At 41.7% G+C, this 12,909-nt stretch overlaps 1 protein-coding gene across 1 annotated transcript in view; it reads left to right on the forward strand.

Moving 5' to 3' along the window:
* The window catches only part of LOC110840025 (glycosyltransferase 25 family member), a 63,239-nt gene extending 50,406 nt beyond the window's left edge, over positions 1-12,833 (forward strand). The window contains exons 6-10 of the mRNA XM_022084697.2: positions 934-1,008; positions 4,386-4,443; positions 6,088-6,215; positions 10,363-10,566; positions 10,962-12,833. Coding sequence (XP_021940389.2) covers positions 934-1,008; positions 4,386-4,443; positions 6,088-6,215; positions 10,363-10,566; positions 10,962-11,130 — 634 coding nt within the window. The 3' untranslated portion in view covers positions 11,131-12,833. The remainder of the gene's footprint in view (positions 1-933; positions 1,009-4,385; positions 4,444-6,087; positions 6,216-10,362; positions 10,567-10,961) is intronic.
* The last annotated feature ends 76 nt before the right edge of the window (positions 12,834-12,909 follow it).

The following is a 12,909-nucleotide window of genomic DNA, read 5'->3' on the forward strand; positions in this document are numbered from 1 at the left end:
ATGTGCCAGACTCGCTTAAAGTTGGATTTGGTGTCGCTGGTCACCAACGTTTTCATTTGTATTCTGACAGGCATTCAGGGTCTGTTTTGAAGCAACTGCCCCCGACTAATGAACTGATGTCGGCAATTAATTACTGCCACAGTCCTTTATATTTTTTAATATCGATTTATCCTACAGAAAAAAAATTGTGTTTTGGATTACAGCGTTCGTCCTAGCGAGCGCCACAGTTTTGTCCATAATTTTCTACCTACGGTTGCAGAAATTCACATTTTAACTTCTATCTAATATCTGAATCGATGCGATATTTGAGGCTTTCATCGCTGTCAAAGTGTCGATGTTGTCGTTCTGAGTAATAACGCGCTGTAAGGTAGATCCCAAAGTTTCGGAAAAGCCTTCTGCCTCCATCTTCAGCCCTGATGGTTGAAGCAGTATGTTCCTCCGAAACGTCTGTAACTGAATAGATCTTTATGTGTCTTCCTGTACTCGTGCCCGTCTCATTCCTGCATGATTTGATCGCCTTAAAAAGTATTTGGATTTAAGAGTTCAAATTATCTTTCGTTATGGAAGTCTCCCAAAGAGACGATATTCAGAATTCGAAACAGGTGGATTATTCTGATGGACGGTAAGACAGACGAATAGACGCAAGGCGGTTTTTGTTATATGGATAGAGTGCGTTAAAACTGAATTATCCCCCTGATGATGGAGGCAGTAAGCACCTCTGAAGCATCAGTCATCATCTACCAGACTACACGGCGCACACCAATACTCATCGCCTTGAGAACCTTAAATCACCTGTTTCTTGAACAGTTATCCAGACGGGTCTATAAGACTGTGTTGGGAATCGCAAGGAATGCTTACAAAATGTTGGTGCTGAATCTCGTTCGTGAACAATTAAGAGCGCAGAACGAAAGTTGGTTTTCTTTATTGTTGCAGATTGTTGAACGAGAGTTCCTTGCGAGAATGGGATATCCACATGCTACCCGAATACACGGATCCTTATCACAAAAGGTAAGTGATGTCTCCCAGAATTGAGAAGTTCACTCGTACCGTGAGGTAAGGCGGGGATAAGTGGTCTGAGGCGAGTGTTTCATTATCTGTAGGACATTGCTTATAAATGTTTTTAGGGCGAGCAAACCAAAGAGAATGAATAAATAAATAAATAAATATTAAAGGAACAGGACGTGGGGATGTGTCTTGGTGTAGCAGGCACAAGAAGATGTTTCTGTGAATACGGTAATGAACTTTAAGATGTTATTAATGCTGCGGAATACCTAGACTGGCTGAGCTACTATCAGTTTTTTTTTAAAAAAAACAAGGACTGAATTCAGTGAGTTTTTGTCCCTGTGTTAAAGTAAGCGACACGCCATGAAGGCGTATGTGGTGTATGAAAATATGTCTGCTCGCTCTGCTAACCTGGCAGGAGTCTCCGGCCGCTTTACCCCAGGGATGGAGCCGCTGTTTGAATGTACGACTCACTGAGATTAAAGTGGACCAAGTCTTACATGTGAAGTGTTTAGTAACAAGTGCGTATTTCATTGTCACTGTGGTGTTGTTTGTTGAAGACACGTCTCATTAGCATCTTTCTTATTGTTTGCGTATGTTTATCATTCTTTCTTTCCTTCTTTGTTTGTGGTGTATTTATCGACTCTCAGCAGTAGGACACCCAACTTCCTACTTTCTAATTTCCTGCAATCAGTAATAACAACATGGAGTCGGTAGTGACAATTTTGGTTCGTGGAATGATGTGTGATAAATCTTCAAAGAATGTGCAATCAGAGTGTGATTGAAATCTGCCCACAAGCCCAGAACGCTGATCTGTCAGCTGAATTGCATTGTGTTGTTGATTGTAAACTCGAAGTAACTGCACAGTGTCTGTGAGAACACAAATCCGCGCAATACAGAAATGTCCTTTGTGTGTTCTTCTCGGAACTTCGTGCTGTGTAATTTCAGTCGCTGTGACATGGCGACGTGACGGCTGAGTAATCGTTTCGTGTGCCACTCTTACACCAAAAGTGGCCCATTTTCGGTACCTCCCGTCATTTGCTTCCGGGAGGGGGTAGTAAGGCTGTTGGGTTGCTATGAGGGGCTGACGTGCGTAATGGTTTACTTTATTAAAATTTCTATATTTCATTTACTGCATATGAGTATGCTTCTTTGGGACACGCTGTATAAGCTGTATAAATTATTACGGGCTGGCCGTGCTTAAAGTTCGCGCTTTATTCCACAAGGAATTTCTGTGGCCAAAGCGTTCTGTATGAAGTTCTTATGACGGAGATATCAACGCATGTACTATATACATAATCTTGCATTAAACTTGGACATGCCTGTAAAAATCGTGTTCAATACAGACGTCCTCCAGCTGCGTCCTCTGATGTGTTATAGACATTCTCACTCACTCCATGGGACAGATGCCGTCTTGAGAAGCTCATAGTTGTTTAGCTGGTCAAGAAATTCGTCTTTTTGATTAAAATCGAAGTGTCATTGACAAGATCCCGCCTCCGGTCCGCCACCTAAGCCAGATTAATCCAATTCACGAAAGTTTCTGAACTGAGTGTACTGAGCTGTCGCCGCTTGCAATTTCCTTTAATGTAATTGTGGTATCTCCAGTTTCTTCTTGCAGAATACGTGGTCCCTTTTTCTCCCCGTTGCATCTGTTTCATGATCATTTATTTTGTTTTCCGTTCTTCGCTCTCTGAAATTTCCTGTGCTTTTAGCATCTTAAAGCAATGTCAAGACTCTTTGGTTGGTACTCCAGGACTTTCCCCAAGTTCTCTTGAAGCCCACATTATCACATAAGTTTTGTGAAGCTGCAAACTTATTTAAGGTTTTAAACCTGATACTGTCCTTTAACTTTCAAGTGCTTTAATTTATTTCTATAACAAACTTCTGCGTTGTTCGTTTTTTGGCCGTCTTTTGCCAAACTTTTGACAGCGAGAGAGTTTTCGGTGTCACAGCCAGCTAGCTCCACTGAAAGATGTACCATCTGTTATACTTCGAAGCTGTCTTTTATCTCTTAAGGACGTGGTTAAACTGATTTGGTGTCATTTCAGCAGGAGATTTGCGACTGTAACGTATGTATGTAGTATGTCGTGATGTGCGAATCTTATACTCTTGACAGTAATTTTTTTTAAATCTAACGCCATTATCATTACAAGTTTCATGTAAACTTTTCGTTCCCAGTTGTCGGTTTGAAAATACCTCTTGTCCTTCATTTTGCATTCAGATCTGCTAACAAAATGTTGATGTGTTACGGAGTCGCCCGCTGTTTTAATTATCTTTATTAGCCTCTTATTTAATCCTCCTTCGGTATCGCGTGTTGCTGTAACAGCCCAGTACAGTACGTGAAGAAGGGACGCAGTTTATCGAATTACGAAGCAGCCTGAATTCAGTAACAAATGAAATGTTTCCCCAAACCTCGCTCTGCAGTTGCAAATTGAATTGTAGTTACAACGTGTGTTGCTGATGTGTGATTAATGGAAGTACACGGAAACCGGAGTCGCGGAGGAAAGAAACAGAATTCGCCCTCGATTACTCAGAACTGCTTCTCATTATTTTTACCGTCCCAACTCCCAGTGATTCTGTCGAACGATGATTTTATACTTCCAGAATAATAAATACGCGAGCAGTAAACCAGTAGCGAGAAACTAATTTTTTCAACCCTTTAAAGCTCAGGGGTAATTATATGCACCACTTCATTTAACAGTGAGCAACTCTTCATTTTGTATTTATTTGTTTTGTCTGATTCTTAGTATAAACATCGATTATTCCCTTAAACAGCGTTAACCAGTTGATCTTTGTAACGCTGAAGAGTTGTGTTTTCTTCGCGGTACGGACTAAATTCTTAAATATTATTTAGACGAGCGTCGTGTTTTTCAAAGGGTTAATTTCAGCTTAAGAAGAAATATAACTGGCAGCCTAAAGAGTTTTGCCTGCTTATTAAAAATGTTACAGAGAACTTACCTTAAAATTATATTCTCAAGGAAGTTTAGTTCATCTGTTAGTTTATTTCGTTAAGGATTGGGATTTTCAGTCCGACACCACATTTCGTGCGTTTATTACTCGAACACCACGTTGGAAAACGATCACTTGGTAGACCAAGAATGAGATTGGGGAGCTGCAGGATTCATAACCGATATTACATTTTACTTTTTTTAAATTATTTTGTTTTCTGAATAGCATATTGCGTGTTCGTTTTTGGTTAATACAGCTGGGGATTGGTAAGGAGTATCTTACAGAGAAAGCAAACCATTCTTACTTTCTCCCATAACTTTCTTTGCAGTGACAGGGCCCATTTATATCCTCCTAGAAGCGAAACTGCTCTCCCCCCCCCCCCCCCACTCGCTGTTTTCTCCTTCTGATGATTTGTTGTCTTCTTTTTCTTACAGGCCGCTGACAATGGGCGAAATCGGGTGCTTTCTTAGCCATTACAACGTCTGGCGTCAGGTGAGATTTTAGTCTCATGTTTAATTGCCTACGTGATTAAGGAGTACCGGCGCCGAAAATGCAGGCAGGGATGGACGTGCCTCGTTGCATGTAAAACAATCATGCCATCAAGCAAGTACCTCTGAAACGTCGGTTAGTTTCTACCGAAACCCATCTTCAGCGGCTGGAGAGGGAACAAAGCAGATGATCCATACAAGTGATTAGAAGGATTTGGGGTATCGCGTGAATCAACTACAGAACCGATAACCCGATTTAAAATTAAATTTAATATTTCGGAAGGGAGGGTTTCGAAAAAGTGTCAAACTATTTTGGTTTTCGTTTAGGTCGTACAATTTCGATTACCGCTGTATGCAAGAGCCTAAGTTATTTTGTATCTTTTTTTTATTATTCTCACCTCAGATACACGCGAAAAATTTGCATAACTCGAATTTATGCTTTGCTTGGACAAGGATAAAATACGTTTTATGAGTGGATTCTGACTTTCTTTGCTAAACACTTATTGGAATATCATTTAATTGAAATTGTTCATTATGATCAAAGGTGACGTCATGCTCACTTTATTTCAGTTCTTACAAAGTGTTACTCTTTTCCCCCACATTTTAATTTTGATTTTTCTCTGTCTCTCTCTGTTCTTTCTAAAGGGTTAGCCGCCATGTTTGAATCTCTGATTTTCCAAATTGTCCACTAACTCACCTTTCTCAGTCCGAACAGTTATTGAGGCCTGTAGGCCGTATTTCAGACACGTGGTTCTCAGTTCTCATACAGCCCTGATTCCCTCCCCTCCCCCCCTGCTTCCTACGTCAGCAAATACACAAATATTTGCCTAGACGCAGAGCGCGTGTATTTCTACACTGTTAAGGCTTTGAAATGTGCCGACCCCGCGTACCAGGCCACATAAAAGCCTTGTTCCGAAAAGTAATTTGATAAGATCGTAAATATAATTTGGAAACATTTATGACAGTGCGATGTGGGAAATATCGCGTTGTGCGTATCGACTGGAACGTACGTGACGCTCTATTCTCGAGCGCGCGTGTACATTTCGCCTTGTGAAAGTTACTTTATATACAGGGTTATCATAAATTAATACCAGGGCGTTCAAAGCTTAATTATTTTTCTGTTGCGATAAGATGAGCACAAGAGGAAGAAATTTTACAAATATGTGTACCTTATTACGATATGACCCGTGTTTGCATCTCGACATACATCCACCCTGTATTTCAGCTGTTGTGGAGGTGCACTCTACCCTTTCCTCTTAAACTATAGCTGAAGCTACCGATAGTCTTCCTTCTTAACCCTGCAGAGACGTCGCTTTAGGGGAGCACAATTTTTTCCCAGGAATGTGGTCGGGCGAACAGGGAGGCCAAATTTTACATGCATTTATCATCTCTCTCGCGCGGTCTACATTCCCCGCCCATCTCAGCTCCCCTCATTTGATTACGCTGACAGTGTTTGGTCAAAGTACAAATTTCGAATCTCGTCACTGTAAGGTGCAATTTTTTGAAGCCTCCGATCGATTCATCCTCCCAGGGTCCACATTATAATTAAAAAACTGTAATGATTATAATAGTAATAGTAATATTGCGGTAAGAGTTTTAGTGTGGTCTTAGTTGGAGCGCCCGTGCGGTTTCGCTGTGTGTTCGTCAGGTTGTTGAACGCGGCTACAACAGAGTCATGGTCTTGGAGGACGACATCCGCTTCGAGCCGTTCTTTCGACAAAAGGTGTCCCACGTGATGGCGGAGATGCAGCAGCTGGAACTGGACTGGGACCTAGTGTGAGTAGTTGCCTTGTCTTGAGTGTCATCCTCCACCCAGGATCTTCACGTAAGTGCTGCTGCACTATAACAAACAGTGAAGTAACAAATTTAAACTGTGTTCTACCACAGGGTGTGCCACGTAAAACTCCTCCACACACCCCGTGTAATAGACCCTCGCAACCTTCCACGTGACACTCGATTCAGAGTTACCCTGGTTGCTAGGCCGCTGCTCGCGCCAGTTGCGCAAAAGCTGTGCACGTGAAAACATGCGAGTTCATTCACGAACATCACTTCGCGTCGAAATCGTCTGATGGAGTTCGTGAAAGTTTTAGCAGGGCGTATCCTGGCAAGGAAGTTCAGAACATGTGTATCAGTTATTGTTACGTTTTTGGTGGGACACTCTGTATGTCGAGCCTTCAAAACTTGGGACCAGCATGCTCGCTTCTAACATGAATGCAAGTAGCGACATGTCAGTTTTTCAGATACTCTGATGTTAACAACGGGTGATTTCTGGAAAATAATCTCATGTTTCTTAGCTGTGGTGCGTGCCTATTCGATAAACCTGCTGCAAACTAAATTTTCTAAAATATATCCAGTAAAAACTCTTCGTTGAACTCAGAAGATCTAAGCGTGGATGCAGGGATAATATTAAAAGGCATACAAAAGAAATTAGGTGTGAGGGCGTGAATTGGATTTATCTGGCTCAGGATAGGGTAAAGTGGTGGGCTCTTGTGAACACGGTAATGAACCGTAGGGTTCAGCTTGACCACCTGAACGGCCTTTCGCTTCGCAGTAAGGTCTCCACTCCATGGATTCAGTCGTGACGTAATGCATGAAGTGTGATGTGTTTCCTCAACACGGCGCGTGTTCTCAGCAAACCATTTTGTAAAAAAAAAAATATATATATATATATCTAGTCTCCCTCCCCCCACTTAACTTTCTTGTCGTTAGCTTGAACGCGCTTATAATTAGATTTCTATCGTTCGTTAAGCTTCTTTGCGTAATTAGTTTCAATCTAAACTTTAACGAAATACCTAATTACGTTTCTCTCTCCATCGCCTGTCAGCAAAATTGGTTAAATTTGCTGAAATTTTGTATTGTGGCCTCATGCGTCCAGTTCTCTTGTGGTTTGATAGATAATTATTTGTTGATATTCTAACGCCTTTTGCCATTAGATAAAACTGCGAACGTTAGTAGTTCGTCGCCCTACTTGGGGGATGGGCTCGTTGCAGGTCCTCTGCAGTTGGCTCGCGAATTATTTTCTAGTGTCTGGTTCTTGCGAAGACGGTAATTAACTTTTCTTGGTCATCTGGGCGACTGTCGTGGAGGGGAACTGGTTCTGCCTGAACTTCAGTTCCTCTGAGCTGTTCGTTAAAAGCTATTTACAACATTTTACAACAAATCTTGTTCACAGGAAAAGAGCTTGGGTGTAGTAAGTGAATCAGCCATCTTGAATACGAACTGATGAAGGCTTTTCCGTCCTTTGTGCGGAGATCAGCTCCTACGCGAGAGGAACGCGCGCTGGTACAGAAGCCCGTAATGTCTGATCCATTTTCTTTCTGAATGAAACTGAAATGTCATTCGCCATTGAATCAAAATGTCAACTGTTAGTACTTGTACGCTGATTGTTTTATTGAAATTATCATATCAACTTCGCGTTATTTTATAACACTAAGACGTTTTATCACGTGGTCTGAAATACGAACTCTGAATAAGACTTGGATAATCTCCAGTCCTTAGGTTGTGAGTGATTCTTTTTTAAGTTGTTGCTATTTAGCGCGAGTGAATGCCTTGTGTGTGTGTGTGTATAATTAATTTCATCTCAGAGTCGTTCTATTCAAAATGTTTAATGCATTTTCCCGACCACAAAATCTGTTTCTGCAGAAGTCGAAACTAGGACTGGCGGAACACAATTTACTGACTTGGCGAATGAATGAACGAACTTTCGAAACGTGTAATGAAAAGCCCGCTATATGTTTCGGCCTGTTTTGTTGATCTTCATTTGGAACTTAAACGAATTTTGTTATTGAATTGTCCGCGGTTTGCCCTGTCTCAAATTCATTACGAAGAAGGTTGAAGGCTGTTACTGACTTACGTTCTCATGCGGCCCGTTTCTAAACAGGATTTGCGTAAACAGCGATCTTCAGCTGAATTAAGACGAATTGCGTTTATATTTCGTTGATGTCAGTTTAAATTTTTCATGTTTTTTTTTCATAAGTTTTTGCCGTCTCCTATCAAACATAAACCTTTCTTTGATGTTATGGCTTTTTGCATGTGATTTCAGTTATGAAAGATTAATCACTTTTACATTTAAAGCCGAATCTCGCCTAAATAACCTTACATGTGAAGAAGAAATTGTAAGTTTTTGTGTTTGTTCGCTTGAAACTCGAGAACGGATATATCGATTTGCGCCAAACTTGGCATACATGTTTCTCAAGACCAGGGAGATCTCATAGGAGGGCCAGAACTAATGCAAAATGTCCTTAGTTCGATCCCCGCTGTAGTCGTTTCCTGTAATTTGCAAACTAAATTCGATAGAACAACGACGCTTACAAAAAAGTATTTTAACAACAGCCGCATAATCGAAAACTGTCCTGGGTTCGAGCCTCGGTGGAGGTTTCGATTTAGGGAAAACATTTTCTGTGATGTTCATCAATATGTGACCCTCGGGATGCCCCCCGACACGACAGTATCGAACCGACGCTGAACGTCACCCACTTCAATTCTAAATCAGGCCAGAGGACAATCGAGACACCACATGAAAGTCCTCACAAACAGACGCCGAGCGTCGAAACGCCGACTAGAGAGTTCAAATACGGCAGACAGTTGATACGTCATATTGAGCATTGGCGAACCTCGAGGCGCCTTTAAAACATAATTATCAAACCGACGCCAATCGTCGTGACGCCTGCCACCGCGACGCCTATAAAATGTACATTATTAACCGCGTGTGAACCCCGGATACCATTGGAAACGATTCTAGAAAATCGACGCCGAGCGTCGAAATGTAGATGAAAGAAACAGAATCCTCGGAATGTCACGCCACAGGATTGTGTTAAAGCGACGCCAAACGTCTTGACGTATAGAGAAGGTTGGGATCATAAACCTCGAGATTAATACAAGAATTGACGTCATGAGTAGTGACCAAATCATTCACGGCGCCAAGATATGGGTAATAGTTAATATACCAACCCTAAACTAACCTAACCTGACCTCTAAGCTTAGAGCAACTGGACAAAGTCGCCACGATTACACGTCACTAGGCTTCAGAGGGCTAAAAGACCTTTTAGCTCAATGATTTTAGTTATTATAGACAGTAGTAATTAATGTATCGGCTGTGTAACTGGTGTGGCTGAAGGAAATGTAGTAGAGAAGTGTCTTCGAAAGCTGAAACTTGAATATGGAAAATGAAGGATACCATTAATGTTAAGTGTGCGTGTTCCTGGACTCATCAATCAGCGCACGTCTCTGTGCCGCTGGGAAATTGCTCGGTAGTCCCGTTCTTAGATGGTTGCCGCTTAATTAAACCGCTGTTCTTATCTTGCAGAAAGCTTGTCGTGTAACATCATCAACTGTTTTGATACCCGTGACTTTCTGTCAGTTCGATGTTTCAATGCAAAAGTGTAACAACGACTTCCCCTCGGTCTGAACATGAGAGTCTATATGGAAACATTAGCGAAGTGAAGTGAGCTTAAGTTAAATGAAGGCAATTAATGAACTCTGACTCCATTGAAAAGAAATTGCAAGTCACTCAGCTGGTCCATGTTCATGGTAGCCAAATACTGGACCCTTTTTCTGGGTCAGATGGATCCATTCCGTAGTTTTGAGATCCATTTTTAAATCTGTTCTACCAACTGTGACTTTTCCGTCAGGTTACATAATTAGCGTATACTTAACTTCATAGAACTTTTAAGTAACTAAACGAGAAAAATTAAAATTTTAACCCTAAAGATGGAGGTGGTTCCTCCGAAACAGTGGTATCTAATTATGAATCCACACGAAGAAATATTTGTTTACATCAGCGTATTTTAGAAAGTGTATAAATACTTTTAATTTCGAGTGTGCGAACCAGAGAAAGGTTTTCGTCTGCGTATTTTAGTTCCTGGATTTCCAGCACTGGATTCAGAGCGCTGGTGGTGAAGTGACAGTGATCTTCTGGCTGCAGATACTTGGGACGCAAGCGGCTACACGAGTCCGATGAACCGTGGGTCCCCGGGTCACGATACTTAGTTCGAGCTGGCTACTCGTACTGGACACTGGGGTACCTGCTCAGCCAATCCGGAGCCCGGAAGCTGCTCGCTGCTAGACCGCTAGAGAACCTGGTGCCTGTGGACGAGTACCTGCCTATTCTGTTTGACAAACACCCCCAGTAAGTAGCAACCACCCTTATTTTAACATCGTGTTTTAAGACGCTGAGAACTTGAAGCTTCGAACATGTTTTATGAAACACGAACACTGAACAGTGGATACTGCAGGAATCCGACGAAGTGTCCCTGGGTGATGCAGACCGGGAGACTGAAGCAATTACAGGAACCGGGAACAAACTGTGCGTTTCGCCTACGTCACTAGCTTGCGTGCAGAAAACAAACGCATTACTTTGTAACCTACATGGGAATTGAGACATCGAGATACGAAGTACAGTCGCTGGGAAACAATTCCTCATCTGCTGCCCCTCAGAACCCCCTCGTATTTTACTTGCTCCGGACGTGGAACGCGCGGATTCGTCCCGGCTACTGAACATTACTTCGTCTGCTCGTGTTTCAGAGACACCTGGAAGGGCTACTACCCCCAGCGGGACCTAGTGGCTCTGTCCGCCTCGCCCCTTCTCCTCTACCCCACCCACTACACTGGGGAGAAGGGTTACGTCAGCGACACTGAGGACTCCACCGTCATGAAGTCTGCTCGCCCGTCGTCCACAAAGGAAGATCTGTAACCTCTGGCTTGTTTTATCATTGCCCTGATTGTTTCAGCACTTCAAGGCTGGATTTGGAAGTTAATTTCGATCGTCGCTTTGTTCCGTCGTAAAACAGCACAGATTGTGAACTAGAATGGCGTATGTCGGTCGATGGGGGTAATCTTTTGAGTCAAGTAATCATTTGCCATTAATCGGTTAAAGGAGGTGAAACTTGTAGGAATTCTTCTGCAAGATTCACTTCTTTTGATAAGTGACCAGCCAGGGTTAGCGTAACGTAGCGTAGTGTAACTCTACTTTACGAGAATTCAAACGTCTCCAGGCATTTATAAAGCCCGCCTATCGCGAAAATTCTTATTTCTTGTTCCCTAAACTCTGGAACTGTTTTATGAAATCTTCCACTGGTTTAGATATAAACCCTTGTTGAGGTTAAATTTTGGTTTAAGAACTCTTTAGCCCAGTGATTTTCAAGAAGTAACTTCGTGTTATTGAGGATTCTACTTCAGGGAAGTGTGTGCTTTAGTCAGAAATTGAACAACATCCACCCTGAAGTGCCCTGGTTTCTGAGCGCCTTGTAGTTCACTTGTTTTTGTTGTTGTCACGTAAACATAATGCATTTTCGTTGCTTGCATTCAACACGTTGCCTGATATTGCATTTCTGTTCCCCTGCCGGATTGTCTCCACAGAATTGTCTCATTATTCGCTCAGCGCGTACTTCCTTCACGGTCAAAGGTTAAAGTGAAGACGAGACAGTGTAAGCACGTGTCAGCTTGTCTCCAGCGTGGCTTTGTTTCTCTTCGGTTCCAGTAACAACGTCCGTTCTTTTTATGTCAGTATTTCGGAACATATTTTGGGCCCCTGTATTTACGTCATGCGGGTGTCTTAAGAGTACCCAAGTCACTTGTGGTATCCAGGGTTCTCACGAGGTGATCACAGTCTTCGATAATCCTTATTTTAAAGTTGTCTTTCTACCAATTCATCAGAAATTTATTATCAAAATGTGGCACGCTCAAAACCACACATCAGGGGTCTCCAAATTCCCGTCATATGACGTTTCAGCCCGTGGACCACGGACTTAAGATGCCGGTTTTTAAAATGCAATTTCCCGAGCGTGTCTTGATTTACGTGACTCGTAGAAACTTTGTGTAGTTTACGTCAGTGGTATTCAACCTTTTTTTGTTCGCGTACCCCCAGATATAATTTCTCTTCAACTTTGTACCCCCAAAGTTGTTGGTGTATAATTTAAGTTATACATAGTATATAATCTACATCTAAAATAAATTAAATAAATTACATTACTGATTATTCAGTGTTTATCATAAAATAATATATATTTTTTAAATTTCACGTACCCCCGGGGGTACGCGTACCCCAGGTTGAATACCACTGGTTTACGTGACATTTGCCACAAACTAACTGCAAGCCTTGACTAATGTTAACTAATACGAGTTTTTGATTTCCAAGTGGACTGATGTTTTGAATTCCACGCGATGTTCAGTGTTGCCAGAAGACTTTTTCTTTTGAGCGTGGAGCAAATGCATTTTTATTATTATCATGAATTGAATTGAATTATTTCTGGACTCTGTATATGTTTTGTCCAGAGCCATGTTATATCAGTACTCAATAACATAAAATGTTTATGTGCCATAAGTTACGTAATGTTAATTGTTGATAAAGAATGATTTATAGTATAATAATAAATTGACTATGTCTCTTTTTCTTAATTATTGTCTTTCAGTTTTGTGCCTTGCATGAATCCGTACTTTCAGGAGACCTGTTCATTTCCCACTGAAATCGTGC

This window comes from Zootermopsis nevadensis, unplaced genomic scaffold (genome assembly GCF_977971745.1).
Source record: "Zootermopsis nevadensis isolate Lab colony 2312 unplaced genomic scaffold, Znev_1.0 Znev_ptg000011l, whole genome shotgun sequence".
NCBI classification, from domain to species: Eukaryota; Metazoa; Arthropoda; class Insecta; order Blattodea; family Termopsidae; genus Zootermopsis; species Zootermopsis nevadensis.